The sequence below is a fragment of the Dunckerocampus dactyliophorus genome, chromosome 3 (assembly GCF_027744805.1).
Source record: "Dunckerocampus dactyliophorus isolate RoL2022-P2 chromosome 3, RoL_Ddac_1.1, whole genome shotgun sequence".
Taxonomy (NCBI): Eukaryota; Metazoa; Chordata; class Actinopteri; order Syngnathiformes; family Syngnathidae; genus Dunckerocampus; species Dunckerocampus dactyliophorus.
The window spans coordinates 25,404,847-25,421,802 of record NC_072821.1 but is presented as its reverse complement, the minus strand read 5'-3'; the positions used below and the strand labels follow the sequence as shown (position 1 = coordinate 25,421,802).

At 39.5% G+C, this 16,956-nt stretch overlaps 1 protein-coding gene across 4 annotated transcripts in view; it reads left to right on the top strand.

Moving 5' to 3' along the window:
- csnk1g1 (casein kinase 1, gamma 1) overlaps positions 1 to 16,956 on the top strand; it is a 49,674-nt gene that overhangs the window by 9,131 nt on the left and 23,587 nt on the right. For all 4 annotated transcript variants that reach the window (XM_054770459.1, XM_054770457.1, XM_054770460.1 and 1 more), the window contains exons 2-4: positions 8,674 to 9,063; positions 9,313 to 9,353; positions 13,527 to 13,596. In XM_054770459.1, coding sequence (XP_054626434.1) covers positions 8,877 to 9,063; positions 9,313 to 9,353; positions 13,527 to 13,596 — 298 coding nt within the window. In that variant the 5' untranslated portion in view covers positions 8,674 to 8,876. The remainder of the gene's footprint in view (positions 1 to 8,673; positions 9,064 to 9,312; positions 9,354 to 13,526; positions 13,597 to 16,956) is intronic.

Here is a 16,956-nt window from a genome sequence, read left to right as displayed (position 1 = left end):
CACACACACATACAGTACTTATCTGCAGCAACCTCTCCATGCACAGGAATTACAACATTATCATCAACCTTTTAGTCAGATTGAAGCATTTTTTTATGATCGCGGTTTGGCTTAAGAATTAATACATATGATAATCTCCCTAATTTACTGTTGACATTTAGTTGGCTGCACCACAATAAAACTGCTGCAGATGATTAGCTAAATATATATATATATATATTTTTTTTACAAGGCCGGCAGATGAGAAACATTGTATGTCTAAAGATTGCTTTTAGTCTTCATTTGTATTGCACAGTGTCATAATGCGCGTTTCCTCTTTATAGTGTGTACCTGAACACTTGATGCAAATACACTAGCATCCATCTATGTCCATGGGAGTAGACAGCTTTTATGTAATTGTTTACATAATATTCTCCACTAACATGGCCCGTTAGGCCAAGGATGTGGGTGGAAGAGATTCTTAGAGATGCCTTCATGATCACACACTTTGACATGAGCACCATGTTGATGCTCACTGTGATTCTTTGCACTCACCGTTACTAGATGATTATCGCAACAGCAGCCTGACGGGAAACTGTGCTGCCCTTATCTGACATTGTCCAAACCGAGATTGTACCATTGATCAACAATGATTTTATAGTGCAATTATTATTTTGAATATCATTTGTAATGGTTTGCAATTACTGCATATAACTGATAAAACCCTTTGATGCAATTTTTGGAGATATTGTAGTTTCACACATTGTCTCCAACACTTCTCTTAGCTCAATATTATTTCACCTTCAAAAGAGCAAATCAGAGCAATGCAAATATCAAGACTGTTTACTGACAAAGATTTGAACCTGTTGAACCAAGACACTATGCCACATCAAACCCTGTGCAGGCTATTAGATCCAACCTGCAACAACTGACATGTCAGGTCACTTATGACAAAAGCCATGTGCAGCAATTAGCTTCACAAGCATTGATTGTGCTTGAGCTTGCTACCTTTTTATAGTAACCGTAAGTCATTTGTCATTTGGACTGTTAACAGTGAATGACAGCATCATGTCAGTAAAGAAAGAGATATGATGATATCTCTTATATCACATATATATCATGTGTTCATGTGCATGCTAGGTGACATACAGTACAATGTCCTGGCAGTAAGTGACAAAAAGGACCCACAATCAATTTAAACAGGTGCTCAGAGTTTGACATTTAGGGTTAAGTTTTCAATTGTATCAATGGGGCACAAGGGACAGCAGAATACAATGGAACCTCCGTTAACGTCATTAATCCTAGACTTCCTGCGTAGCTGTGGCAAGGCTGTATTCATTAGTGGACTGATCCCCACAACTGGCAGAGGACCCAGATGCTTTTCCAGAATTCTGAGTCTGGCTTCAGTCTGCCTTCGTAATGCGACACATTCCATTCATAGACAACTTGAATCTGTTTTGGAACCGCTTCTCCATGTATAAGCAAGATGATATATATCCAAGCCACCATGGAAGCTACATGCTATCAGCTAACCTTCAGTTTCCTATACAAAGCCACCTGAATTACTGTAACTGTTTATCTATTCCAGCCACGCCCCGGGCCCCTCCTCTCCATCACTGCTACCATGTCATGCACTGCTCTCTTCTGACCGCTCCCCCTGATATCACTGCCCTAGATGGTCTTGCACTCACTCCCAACAATACGGTCAGAAATCTTGGTGTCCTGTTCGATTAAGACCTTTCCTTTAGTTCCCAAATATGACTAGTGTCAGGAAAAGCTATTTTCCATTTACGAAACATAAAGAAAATTAGAAAATTCCTTCCACTACCAGAAACCATGCAGAAAAACTTGTTCATGCTTTCGTTACCTCCAGGTTGGATTATTGTAACTCTCTGTTAACAGTCTGCCCTAAGAAATCTTTAAAGACCCATAAGTTGGTCCAAAACACTGCTGCGCGAGTCTTAACCAGAACCAGAAGAAGAGATCATATCTCACTTGTATTAGCCTTGCTGCACTGGTTACCTGCAAAATTTAGAGTTGAGTTTTAAATTCTCTTTCTGACACATGAAGCACTACACGGTCAGGCACCAGTATATCTTAAGATTCAAGATTCAAGATTCAAGATTCAAGAGAGTTTTATTGTCATGTGCATGGTAAAACAGCAGTTATACCATGCAATGAAAATCTTATTCTGTTCATTCTCCCAAGGAAAAGAAAGAAAAACACAAGAAAGAATAAGAACATAAGAAACATAAACACATATACATAAATACCAAGAAATTAAGCAACAACAACAGAAGAGACATTAATGCAAGTAAATAATACAAATAAATAAATAAATAAATAAAGTGCTATGAGTGTGTGTTGCGTGTGGCGTGTCTGAGTGCTTCATTGAGAAGCCTGATGGCCTGTGGGTAAAAGCTGTTTGCCAGCCTTGTGGTCCTGGACTTCAAACTCCTGTAGCGTCTGCCTGATGGTAGGAGTGTGAATAATGAGTGTTGTGGATGTGTGCTGTCCTTGATGAGGTTGTGTGTTCTGCGTAGGACTCTAGATTTATAAATGTCTTGCAGTGAGGGGAGGGCTGCCCCAACAATGTTCTGTGAGGTCTTGATCACCCGCTGGAGTGCCTTCCTATCACGTGTTGTACAGTTACCGTACCAAACAGTGATGGAGGCGGTAAGGACACTTTCGATGGTGCATCTGTAGAAGCAACTCAGGATTGTGGTGGACATGCCAAATTTCCTCAGTCTTCTCAGGAAGTACAGTCTCCTTTGGGACTTCTTCAGAATTAAAGAGCTCCTGGTACTCTATCAACCCAGTAAAACACTTTGCTCCCAGAATGTACAATTACTTTCCACTCCTAGAATTTTTAGAAGTATAATGGGAAGTAGAGCATTTAGTTATCAGGCTCCTCTGTTATGGAACCATCTCCCCAACTAAATCCAGGGGGCAGACAAACTCTCCTTGTTTAAAAGTAAACTCAAAACTCATCTCTTTGCTAAAGCATATACACTAGGTCCCCAACTTACAAACACAATTAGTTACAGACGACCGTTCTTAAGTTGAATTGTTCTTAAGTCGGGGAAAAGGTAATATTACCAATTATATAGGTACTACATGTACGTGTATACATATACAGTATATGCGTATGTATGTAAATATGAGTTTGGATGTAGTAGTAATATTAAATGAGGATCATTAAAGAAAAAAACAATAATAAAAGTGATATAATAATACGTAATTAAAAAATGTTATTTACCTTTGAAGAGGAGTGGTCGAGCATACGTCTTAGTGGTGGAGAAGGAGGAGGAGTTATTGGGAAAAAAAGGACAAATTGTCGTCGTCGTTAGACTCTTCTAAAAGAGGTAGTGTTCTGTGGGTGGTGTGGAATTAAGCAGGCCTATTAACTCTTCATGAACTTTAGTCACACGCTCTGTCCGGGTTGTATAATTTAGCTTTTAATTTAGCTTTATCTCCCCAATGTATAACTCTTCCTCTGTGGGTCTCATTAGCTCAAATGGCTTCCTCTGTTGGTCCCATTAGCAGTGTCACAGTGCCCTCTACTGGTCAAGCATGTACAGTAGCAGTATAAATACTGATTGAGTGACTACAAGGCAAAATCAAATAAAATATAGACCAGTCGGCTTGTGTTCGTATCCACGAGTGTTCGCTGGTCGGGTGTTCGTAAGTTGGGGACCTAGTGTACCTATATAACTCCTGGGGTGTGCCTTTAGCGTCCTCAGTCACATCCACCTTTCCTCTATATAAGCAGCGTGTCGGCAGGAGACGCTCCCAGTCAGTCGAGCGGAGCGCTCATCAAAGTCACACAGCAACACTTACAGATTTTGAAAGTCGGTACACACATAAGGCGCGCCGCATAATAAGGCGCCCTGCCCATGTTGGACAAAATTGAAGACCTTTGAGTGCGCCTTATGGTCGTGAAAATACGGTAAATGAAAATAAGAAAGTTTAATTAGTAACACTGTCCATAACATAAGGACATTCCTCTATGTGAATTACTTTTAGGTGTTGCCACAAATTTGTAGTGTTCTTTGCTTTGCAGGGGCCCATTCCACAAAAGTGGGATTCAGAAAGCCCGGATAAATGGCCCCTGGTGCTGGAGTCCTGGCTAACTTGTATGCTGCAGATGTTGCATCTCATGCCTGTTGAGTCTTTTGTCAAGTGGCTTCACACCTTAATCTTCCCCTCTGCCTCTGAAATGAAAATATATACAGTTAGTGCATTTTGGTATTTAGCTTAGAATGTTATATTGTGTTTGAACCTTTTAAAATAAAAAAAAAAAATTGGCTGCACTGGTCCGAAAGCGATAATACACAGGCTAATGTGATGTGTTTGTAAACATAATGTGTTTACAAAAGGCTTATTCACAAAAATATCTTACCAATAACAGTCATATTTACAAGCTATTGAAAGATTCTACCTGCAGCCACTGAGTATTTTCAAACAGCTCAAAAACAAATGCTGAAGCAAACATTAAAAAGTGGTGAAAAAAAGTTGACTACAAACAAAATAAGAAATTATCAAAACATACCATTGCTAGACTTAATATAAGGGACTAAACTACATTTTATGTAGCAATGTAGTTCAGTGGCCACCAACCTTTTATGAGAACAAGATCTACCCCCCAGCAAAGGGTGTGTGTATATATACAGTGCATACAATAGATGATTTGTGTAAATATTGGTTGTTGGTGTCAACATTTCAGCTTTTTCTCATTGTGCCTTTTGCTGTATTTTCATCATTTTTGCTGTTTTTTTTTTTTTTTTCCTGTAGTGATGCAATGACAAATGAGCCATGGGCCGCAGATGACCCCTGAGCCGTACTTTGGCCATCCTTCCACACTCCTACTTTTGTGGCTCTTGGACGAGGTTGGGCTTGTTGTGGCGGCTTCATGAGCAAACCACAACTATTTGGCAAGGGCGAGTCTGTGTATGAGGCGAGCCAGTTTACGAGTGTACTTCCGGCCGGGATTTGGGGACTGGGCTCCTTGCTGGGGCTTGCGGGTTGTTGCCTGGATAGCGGTGGACAAAATGTGTGCCTGTTGGTCGCTCCCAGGGAGGTGAGGGCAGTGATGTGATGATACATTTTTTTCAAATGTTGATGTGATCAACCAGCAAAGCTATTTTCCAAAATCGACTAGTAGCTCACCATTGACGGGTTGGCGACCCCCTAGCTGCTTTCAAAACATGCAATATATCAAATCAAAACTAAATACGTTATTTGGAACATTTTCAAAAAGACATTAACTTGTGAATGTATGAGCCCCTGTAAATCCTACATGGAAGTGTGAAGTGGAGCGCTGTGTATATCTGCATATCTCTTTATTTCACTTTAAAACACGGTATAATAGTCTTATTAGAAAATGGTGGGTATGTGGGTTGACAGTTGCATCTATCTTTATCTCACAGAGATGCAACTTATACGCTGTTAAAGCACTGTAATACGTTCTCTAAAATTTGCGTGAATAAACTAGAATGTTCTCCTTGACAGGCCCTGACAGCGTGGCATTAAAGTGTAGTGTTATATTGTTTTATATAGTCACAGCTTACTGTGGTGTAAAAAAAAAAAATGTTGTTTGTTTCGCCGTTCCTCTGCTGCAGCCGAGTGAGTGAGGCAGACACCTTGTTGGTCTGTCTGTGTGTGAGGGGGGGAGGGGCCAGGTACTCGAGCAGGGAGCAGCACAGAGACGCAGGAACCGAGCGACAGAATCGCCGCGCAGCAAAAAAAAGTTACATATTCGCCGATAACGATTACTCAGTGATACGTCATAATAGGCCCACTGATAAATCGGTTGGACTCTATTGGTTAGGGTTGCAGCTATCAAATGTTGTAGTGATCAGGTATGATACTGAAAATTCTTCCATTAATTGAGTAATCGGATAAAAAATATTTTTGCATGGTTAAAGAGCAATTTTGAATACATGAGAAAATAAGACTTCACTTCCACTTAATGAATAGCCAATTGTTTTCATTGTATAGATTAATCAACAGTTTTATTTGTTCAATTCACTTTGTGCATAGGAACAAATAGTATATTATTGGGTCTGATGGTCTACTGAAAAAGGAGAGAAATAATTGACATTTTTACTAAGACTAAATGACATATTACAGTATGTCGATGACTGTGCATTTATAAACCCTACAGGCTGAGAAGAAATAAGACAAATATTCTTTATAAGAGTTCGAGTTTTTACAGTGGTAAACTATAATTAAGACACCCACTGTAGTTACTTACTCTCAGCAAAGAGAGTGAGACACACATTATACAGTATTGTGTGCTAGAAATGACCAGCTACTGATTAGTAAGCTAGAATGTTTCTATATACTGTATTCCATCTTCTTAGCTCACAACACTGTATTTTTGCAGATTAAATAAACCCTGCATAAGGTCACGTTAACCTTGACGGAAAACTGCACTTTTTTTGGAATTCACAATCCTTATGCAGGGTTTCACCTAGGATTTTTTGAAGCTGTGATCATGGGCTGCATGGGAGGCGGACTGCTGCTGCTGTGTCGTGCCACTGCTGAGTCTCCGTGGCAGGAATTTTATTTTTTAACATTTAAATTTATTGTCTGTAATAATGTCAACATTAGGATCGTTTTCACAGACTTGAACAACAAATGTATTAATTCTCTCAGCATTTTCTTCTGCTCCTTGTCTGTCAAGTGTCAACAGAGCAGACAGGTGATTCCGGCGCATGTTTTCAAAATAAAGTGTAGTGATTTTTTTTATGATATTTGATATTTATTTATTTCAAATTAATTGTGTATATATATGTATATGTGTGTATATATATGTATATGTGTGTGTATATATATATATATGTGTGTGTATATATGTATATGTATATATATATATATATATATATATATATATATATATATATGTATATGTATATATTCTGTTTCATTATGTTTTAAAAATTAAATCAATCAAATGGGATCCATTATTGTCCACACACTCGATGCAGATCCAGTAGCTCTGAAGTTGGTAACCCATAACAAGATCGTGTTTCAAGCTGGTACGGGATCATGTCTACCAAGATTGAAGTGCAAACGGAACGCTTGTTGTGTTGCAGTTACAGATTTGTTTGTTTTGATAAACGTTTCCACAATGAAAGCATGATGCTCACCAGTCCAATTCATGGCAGCAACTGAAAAAGAAACTAAAAACAATGGCATTATAAAGAAACAAAGCAAAATGGCATTATATGAAAAAAAATGGCATATGTACTTTTCGAAAATAAAAACACTTTTTTGTTTCTTTACTTCTTTACTACCCTCTGTTTTTACTTCCCAGACAGTGCAGTGGGTCGGTTAAGTTGTGTGTCACATAGTTGTTGACTTCTTTGTTTAGCACCATAGGTGAGGTAGTTGGATCGCTGCATGTGAAAAGCTCCTTACAATATCAAAAGGTTGTCTCAGATTGACTGACTACTTGCAAGTCATGTTGCCAGCTTATATGTTATAAGTTTAAATGAAATACTTTGGAAGCAACCGGCGGGCCGAATTCAAATGCTTGGCGGGCCGGATGTGGCCCCCGGGCCGTAATTTGCCCACCCCTGGTGTAGGTGTTCGTTGCTATATCGCTATGTGAAATCAATATGAGTATTTTGAAGTTCCGTTAATGCTTAGAATGGCCAAAAACCTGTTACTACATGGTCACAGCGTCTATATAAAACCTCTGTTGAAAGTTTTTGGAGGTGTTTTAATAGTGATCTTTGTCGGCAGCATAGGGGGATCCCATTCTGTGCAGTACTGTGCTGTCTCTTTTTATGTGTTTTTATATCTTTAGAAAGCACAGAAAAGAGAGACATATGTGGTCATGTCTCACATAAAGATTGTGGATGATAGACAAAATTCCCAAAAAAGTGATGTTTTCCTTCAAGGGCTTACCATCGTGTTAAAGTAGCCACACATTCGACAGGAATCATCAATTAACAGAAAGGCTAACAGTATGTTAGTAAGGTACATTAATATCACTGATTTGCGCTACGTTAATTTGACCTGGTCTCAGATCTTCCACTCCATCCTGAGTGTCTTCAGAGATGCAGCAACATGGAAGATGAGCTGTTGCGGGATGCAAGTGCCATGCTACAATGGATACATGTACTTGTGTTCAACTTGCTGAAATACTGCCACACTTTCGACATTTTTCTGTCTTTTCTTAGTTTGTTTTCCTTCTCTTTTGTCATCTTTGTCGTTTTCCCTCGCCTCTACCATCTTCCCACACCTTCAACTAAACATGCGCTTCTTTCTCTGCGTGGGTGACGTATGCGCATTGGTGACATAAGTACGCATTACAATTCCTGGAGTCAGAAAAAAGTCCTCGATCATTTTTTTGGAATTGAGGTAGTCAAATTACTTGAGGAATCGTTTCACCCCAAATGTTGATTATAAAAATAAAATTGGCATATACATATTTACAAATCAAATGGCTAATACGGAACAACTCAAGGTTAGGTTTTCATCCCTCCATTGTAGTTTTACAGACTTGGGCCTCCCTTCTTCATTCATTTTGTACATTCAAGCCTTCCTGATAAGTAATTTGTATTAAGTTGTTTAAGTTTCATTGTAATTTTGGACTTTGAAAGAAGTATGTATGCCACTAGTAGCCTTGAGCTGTAATTTCTTGTTTTTCAATAATGTCTTCAATTTCTTTTTTCTCTTCAGGGTGACCACTTTCTACCCTCCCGTGACAAATGTTGAGGCCAGTGTGAGGACAGAGGAGAAGGTCCAAATCAGCCTTTGTCTCATGAGTGTGTGTGTGCCATCCAGGCACTGCCAGTAACCAGGGCTGTGGCTGTCGTGGGCCCGGCCCAGGGGGCCTTTGTACACGTCACTCCAGGCCCCCATTGACCTGTGCCACTCACAGCATGGATTCACAGAGGGACAAATATGGCGAACGGCCTGCCAGGAGCACTAAGGTTTCCCAGGGAAGTCGCAGTGGGCACTCGTCTCGACCGTCGGGCTCCTCAAGCTCTTCTGGGGTTCTCATGGTGGGCCCAAATTTTCGTGTTGGCAAGAAGATTGGCTGTGGAAACTTTGGTGAACTGAAGCTGGGTGAGTTGAGTTCAAATCTGAAAGTAAATATACGGTGTCAGTAACAGTATATCTTAATATACTAAATAGAATTTGGAGAGATTTTGACCTCCACTCATGTGGACAGAGATTTTTTTAACACCGCAGTGGGTGGTGTGCTTTTTTTGTACTTTCTACGTGTAATGGCCACAAACAAACTTAGAGGTTAGAAACATGGTCCACTCCTCGTTGTCAAAAAAGCATTTAAAAAATGTTCTTTGTCCCCTCCAGGTAAAAATCTCTACACCAATGAGTATGTAGCCATTAAACTGGTAAGTTAACATTTTCTCTCTCTCATCTGGTAACCTTACCTCTGAGTCCAGTCTTTAAAAAAAAACGTGGCTTAGTCATGGTTATGCTATAGAATAGGTGAACCTCTATCCATTAGAAACAAAAGGCACTGCCAGAGTTGATTAGTTGATGAAGACAAGTCAGATCTTGCCTCACGTTGCACCTTGTGTACTTGATCAAAGAAAGACTGTTTCTAATATTAGACTGTCATTGTTGTAAGACAGGAAACATGTTTCATTAGACAATGGGATTTGGTTAATGTACACACAGCTGTTACCAGAATGTACAGTATGTTTAGTCATCTCCATTTTCTTATAGAGATAAAACTAACATAGCATTTGTACCAATCTTTGTTTTTCCATGTTGAATTTGTGGTAGACAGCCTAGATGCTGGTAATGCTGGTAAGGTGACTCATGTCTGTTATTATTCCTCACTATCTGAAAGAGAGCTGTTACAATGTCGGACTGTTCGCTTAAAACGACTTTGACAAAAAGAAAGGAGACGTGTTTTGTGTTTTATGTGACTGCCAATTTAAATTTAAATTGTGCTTTATTTACAAAGCACATCTCCACTTAGTGTGCTCATTTGTCATTAAGTATGGGTGTCATGTTGAATAGAACACTTAAAAATACTAAAAGGTAAAGCAAATATTTTTTTAACTACTCCACATCAGCTGGTGAGCTACTGCTAGCATACGAGCTATCTGTTCGAGACCTCTATGATAGCATCGCCATCTAAAGCTGGAGACACTATGTGTTTGTGTGTTTATGTTGAACAACTTGGACACACAACTAGTGTTTTTCAAGACGAGTCATAAGTATTATAATGATAACAATAGAGCAATATCGTTAAGTGACATTTTAAAAACGTATGTTAGCATGGATGTGATAGGCACTTGTAGCTCACCCATGGGCCAAAAGCGAGCTAGCTAGCTAGCTACCACCAGAGAGGCAAAATGTGTAAACAAAAATGCCACAAAGTCGAATGACATTGAAACGTGTGCGATCACACACGCTGGCTTAGCATGTGACAAGCTGTTGTCAATTGACTACACATTTTACAGACTATTTTTCAATAGATAACAAGAAACAAAGTGAACATCAACACAAGACGCGTATGTTTATCTGGTCGCACATATGCAAGTACCAACACGGCAGACAGGCGATTCCCATGCATGTTATAAGTAAGTTTTAAGGCCGTTGTTTTAAATGTTTGGTGAATGCTTTAAATGTTAATCGTTTATCATCGGCTATTGCATTCCACTCTGGCACCTTTCGCAGGCCAGGCTGACTGACTAAATGTGCTTTTACGCAAAGGAAGAACACAGTCTCCTCTCACAGATCCTCTTGTCACACGGTCAATGGTATTTCTTCGGTTGGTAAACTCTGCAAGAGGAGCTGGAGCTAGATTTACCAGCCTGTTTGGTAGCAAGAGAGGAAGAAAACAGACATGCATACACGTCAATATATCGAGGCCAACAAAATTATGGACTTCATTTTTATTTATCTTGAGATTAATTGATTTGATTATCGTGAAAGGCCTATGTGTTACAAGTTTTGTACTGAGCTACGTCTTTTTTAGGCTAACACAAAATACACACGACTCACATCACTCCTACTCCTTGCTACTTACTTACTCCAGTTTCAAGGTTTGTAACGGTCTGAAAACCACAAAAAATTTCTGTCATACCATTTGTGCGGTATGAGGAAAAAGTGGAGGTCCACACAGCCACTACGTGGAAATACTTTGTCACGTTCTGTGTTATTCTCTCAGTCGGAGCTGGGCTTTGAACCACGGCCATTAATCATCAATTCTTAAAATTTTCAAAATTGTTACGCAGATGTAAACCTGATACCCAGCAGCCACGCTCTCTCAAGAGACCTGTCAGCTACAGTGGAACCTTGGTTAGCGGCATTAATTCATTCCAGAAGGTTCGATTCTAACCGAAAAGGACGTTAACCGAATACATTTTTCCCATAAGAAGTCAAGTAAATCCAATTGCTCTGTTCCAGAAAGTCAAAAATGTTAACACAAAACACGTTTTCATAGTTTTACAACTATAGTTTGACATGCACAAAACAATTCGAAATGCATATATAATTGCATAGAAATGATGAATGCCAGCCATCCATCCATTTTCATCCGCTTATCCGGGTCACAGGCGTAACAGTTTCAGTTCCACCTCCAGTTCCACCGGGGGGACACCAAAGTTTTCCCAGACCAGCGGTGAGACATAATCCCTCAAGCGTGTTCTATAGGTCTGCGCCGGGGCCTTCTCCTGGCTAGGCACCCTGGAGCCACATCAGAAGGGGTAATTGCTCTAGTCTGAGCGCCTCCTGGATGACGGAACTCTTCACCCCATCTCAAAGGGTGAATCCAGCCACCCTGCGGTGGAAACTCATTTTTGGCCGCTTGTATCCACAGTCATGTTCTTTCAGTCACGACTCAAAGCTCATGACCGTTGGTGAGTGCAGGAATATAAATCGACGGGTAAATTGAGAGCGTTCCCTTCCGGCTCAGCTCTCTCTTCACCACAACGGTTCGGACAGCGACTGCGTTACTGTAGATACTGCGCTGATCCACCTGTTGACCTCACGCTCCAACCTTCCCTTACTCGTTAACAAGACTCCAAGATACTTGAACTCCTCCACCTGGGGCAAGACTTGTCTCCCAACCCGCAGGGTGCAATCCACCCTTTTCCAACTGAGCACCATGGCCAAAATGATGAATGAAAGGACTACATGAACATTTAAGGTTACCTTTACCTTAATTGAAGATGTGATTCTTGACATGACTGAAAACAGGAGGTTGGGGGTGGTTGATCTTGCTGCCACATGCGTGTCTTTGGGAACAGTCACTTCTTAAGGTAAAAGTACGCTTAAATGTTCATTTATTCCCTTTTATTGGTCATATTGACAACATGACGCGTGCCATATCGCACACTAACCATAGAATGCATGCAATCCGAGGCTAAATTGGGTACATTTTTTACATTAACTGAAAACTAGGGCTGACGCTAACCAAGGTTCCACTGTATTCATCAAGTAACAAGACCGCTGCACCTGCTTTTAACCTGTTTTCTTTTGTTTTAGCCTGTGTTCTTCCCCTTGTGCTATTATGGTTTTGTATTTGTTGTTTGCTATTTGTGTTTTTACTTTGCTTTGTTTTACTGCCTTCAACTGCCTCTTGGCCAGGTTGGCATTGCACATGGGAATTTGTTCTCAATTGCCTTTCCTGGATAACTATATACTGTAAACTAGAGAAGCACTCTGAGAACACAGACCTTCGCCAAGCGCCATAGTTCCCCCCCATATTGTGATTCACACTAAAATAATAATCCTACATTTTTTTTTTTATTAGTTTTTGATTTTTTATTGAACCTGTTGGGAACTTGTCCTGTTTTTTTCCCAAGTGCTCTGATTTTTTAAAAACTTTTTTTGGGCCGTTATATGCACAGATGTCGAAAATGGATCTATCTCGCAATGTTAAAAAATCCTTCAAAAAATTACTGGATCCAGACGGTGATCCAGATCACCCCCAAAATTTAATCAGTTCTTCCATATCCCATTTCCGACAATTCCTGAAGATTTAATCCAAATCCATTTACAACTTTTCAAGTTATTTCGAACACAAACAAACAAACAGCTAAACACTGGTAAAAACATAACCTCCGCCCTGCCCTTGCGCTTGGTGGAGGTAATAAAGAAAATAATATCAATTTATAATAGTAAATATCATACTTAAGAGTTAGTAAGTAATATCATATTTAAAGAGGTGATTTCAGACACTCTGCACAACAAACGTTGATCTTAAAACTTAAACTATTCACACTGGTGAAAATGACAACCTTGTCTTGTAGACAAATTCATACAGGCATGATGATGGTTCTGAATGCATCAATTTTACTCAACGTCTACATTACATGCTCATGCATGGTCGCCCATGCTGAGGCCAGAAACGTGTACTGTCATGCTTTCACACTATTCAAACAACCGAGCCTCTTCCATATAACATATATTAATATCTTAAATATACTGTATATACATATATTTACATGCATTTCCTTGTACTTTTCACTGACTTTCAGTGTCAACTATACTTTTGGTGGCACTGTCTCAGACTAACTGCTGCTTTGGCTCTTACTTGCACACAGGAACCGGTGAAGTCAAGGGCACCGCAGTTGCATTTAGAGTACCGGTTCTACAAAACCCTTGGAACTACAGGTATGCTGACATGAGACTTTGCTTGTGTTTTGTTTTTTCTGACTTCTTCTGATTTTATCTGTCATAGAGGTGATTACATCATTTCCATAGCAGGTGATTATCCCATACCTTGGTGTTAGTGTATTGATATTAAACAGTTCAACTTTATCTTCAGGAATGTGTGCATGTGCATCCTTTTGTACTTGGAGAATGACCTTGGGGGGGGGGGGGTAATGGAGAGGAAAGGGGTGCAACTAAAAGAAATACTGTAGTTGAGGGAAAAAGTAGTTGGTATTAATCATATATAATCTGATTTAATTTCCTCTGTAATTCCCCGAAACATCCTTGTGATAGCTTTTGGCTAAAAGCAGCATATGTTGCAGCCATATTAAGTGTCAACAATGTCAATAATTTGTGCATCGGAGATAATGTAATGCTTGTGTGCTACATCCAGTTCTGGCTGAGCATAATCATGGATTAACAATAAATTAAATCTTTATTCTTCTGTTTCCTGTGTAATGATATTTTTTTAGATAGTGGGCCAGAAATCCACAACATGCTATTCCAAAATACAATAGTGCACCCCTGGTGTTAACTTTGTTCCGGAAACAAGGGGCTTGAGCACAACCTGGAGTATATAACATAGATGTGGTAACACCCATATAACCAACCATTCATGTTGGCCTGGCAGTGAGTTTCAGCATTTATCCCCGAAACAGCGTAATGTGACGCTCTAGTTGCCATTTAATTGCGAACTGTACATGGACACTGGGACCGTGTTGGACAGATTGTGTAAAAAGAAGTAATCTGCCTTGTGTAGCCAAGGATGAAGCTGATGAGAGAGCATTTCATGGCAAGACGAAACATAGCGTTGGAGTTTTTGCAGCGCTAATGCGCTTCATACTGTAGGTGGATGTTTTTTTTGTCCTAAACTCATCTCTTGATTGACCTTTTGTAACATGGATTGGTTGTGCATGTACAGTGGAACCCGCTTATCTCGACTCTCCTTGGACCAGCTGAGTTGACGTTGGCATAAGCGGTTGTCGACATGAAATCAAACTAAAACGAACCATTGCTTGCACTTCACTTGTGACTTTGGTCAGAGACATAAGGAGAATGGGTGATGGTAAAGGATTTTTTAAACCTATGGCAGTTTGTTGCCATCATTTTTCATTTGTGCATATTCATATCATATTGTAGCGGCTGGAGTATTCTGCATTGTTGTGGGGCCAGTGGTGTTGGCCTGCTAGTTAGCACTTGCCTGAGAGAGAAGAGTTGCTGAGTCACATTGGCAGCATTGAAGCACTGAAGCATGGAGTGCTTCTTGCTTTTAGGTATACGCCAAATCTTACTCCAAAATTTTCCTCTGCGTACATTTTCCGGTTAGTGGATAATATGGCATGCGTTGTGTTATTAATACACTGTATGAGTCCAACTGTGTTCTTACTGTATTTTTACCTAAACCTAAAGTCTGCTTCGTCTATGATGTCATCAGCGGTTGACTCTCAAAAATGTTAACACAAAACATGTTTTTATACTTTGTAATAATAGTTTTACATGCACAAAACAATTCTAGGTGCATATAAATGACCACTGAAAGGGATTAATGAACATTACTTTACCTTCATTCAAGTCATGATATGGCAGCGAGACACCACACAGACATCATCTTCATCATCATAAGTTTTGTCATTAGTGATTTCTTGAATTCAATAGTGTTTCTCACCTTCTTTATCAAAATGTTGACACATTTCTTTGGCTACATTTTGGGTTAGAGTGTTGAGGTGAGAAACACTATTGAATTCAAGAAATATCTACAGTAGACGCCCCTACAACGTAAATAATCCGTTCCGAGAACCTTTATGTTATAGGGTTTTTATGTTATACGAAGCGTAAAATACATGTAAATAGCCTAATCCGTTCCAAGATCTTCCCAAACTCACCCCTTTGGCCCTTCAAAATATTCAAAGTCCACCAAATATGGTGGGAAATATAAGAAAATGTTAGCATAAACATAGTAGAGTAAAATTCCAATATAAAATAAGGTAATAAATAAGATTACTGTAAATTAATAAAACTGAAAAACCAAAACAATCTTACCATTGATGAGATGTCTTGATCAGGAGCACACAAGTGGAGGCAGGAAGGAGGAGGAGGACTAGCCTGAGTTGAAACACGACTCAAAGAGTCTAAGAGTCAGGTGGTCTCACAGACAAACGTACACGCACTACACGATAATGCTGTGTGCAAAATTTTAATTTGTAACTTAACTTAATTGTTTAAGTTGGTGTAAGGGCGACTACGAAGATGAAGAAGGTTGTCCCTTCAACCTCCTTCATTCTTCATAGTTTCGTAGCCGTAGTTCGTACTTGAAGAAGCTTGTCTCTCACACAAACTCACGTACGTGCTCTATAAGTCAGCCAATGAGATGAGAGCGTAGGCGGTGCCCGATAATCAGCCAATGACATGAGAGTGGAGGCGGTGCCCCGAAAATCAGCCAATGAGAGTGTGAAGCGTCAGAAGGCGTCACCAATTCTGAACTTGCACCGTCTTGAGGCATTAATAAAGTTGATTGAAAAAAAACAAAACAAAAAAACTTGCACCGACTTGACGCTTTACGTTATATGGAATTTCTTCCGTAATACGATGCAAAAACTTTCCATAAATTCTTTATGTTCAGTGGAATTTACGTAAAAGGAGGTTTACGTTATGAGAGGTATTGATGTAATGACAAAACAAGAAGATGGTGTCCATGTGGTATCTCTCTGCCGCATCATGTCTTTGGGAGCAGTCAGGTCAAGAATCACATCTTCAATGAAGGTAAAAATAAACTTAAATGTTTATTTTATACCGTTCATTCATCATTGACTATATATGCATTCCAAATTTTCTGCATGTAACACTATAATTGTAAAGCTAGAAAAGCTTGTTTTGTGTTAACATTTTTGACTTTCTGGAATGGATTAATTGGATTTACATTATTTCTTCTGGGAAAAATATATTTGGTTAGCATCCTTCTACAAGGAATTAATAACTAACCAAGATTCCACTGTACTGTGCTGATTTATAGATACCAATTAAAGACTTGATTCTGCCACAGCATTTTATGTTGTAGCAGAGCTACTGCGGTAATTTGTTGCGTCTTGACTACATTGACTTGACGTACATGCATACATCTTTCTTCTGGTGGCTAACATTCTCAGAAAAGAAAATGGGTGTAGACTCCAAATTAGTACTGCCATACGTTCATTTTGAAGCTAAGTTGACAGTCCTCAAACGGTCCAAATATACAGAAATATTTTTTATAGAAATTACCCCTTCGGGTCTGATTTTATGTCGAGGAAAGTGGTCCAGCCTGTATGTCGATGTCGACTTAAGTAG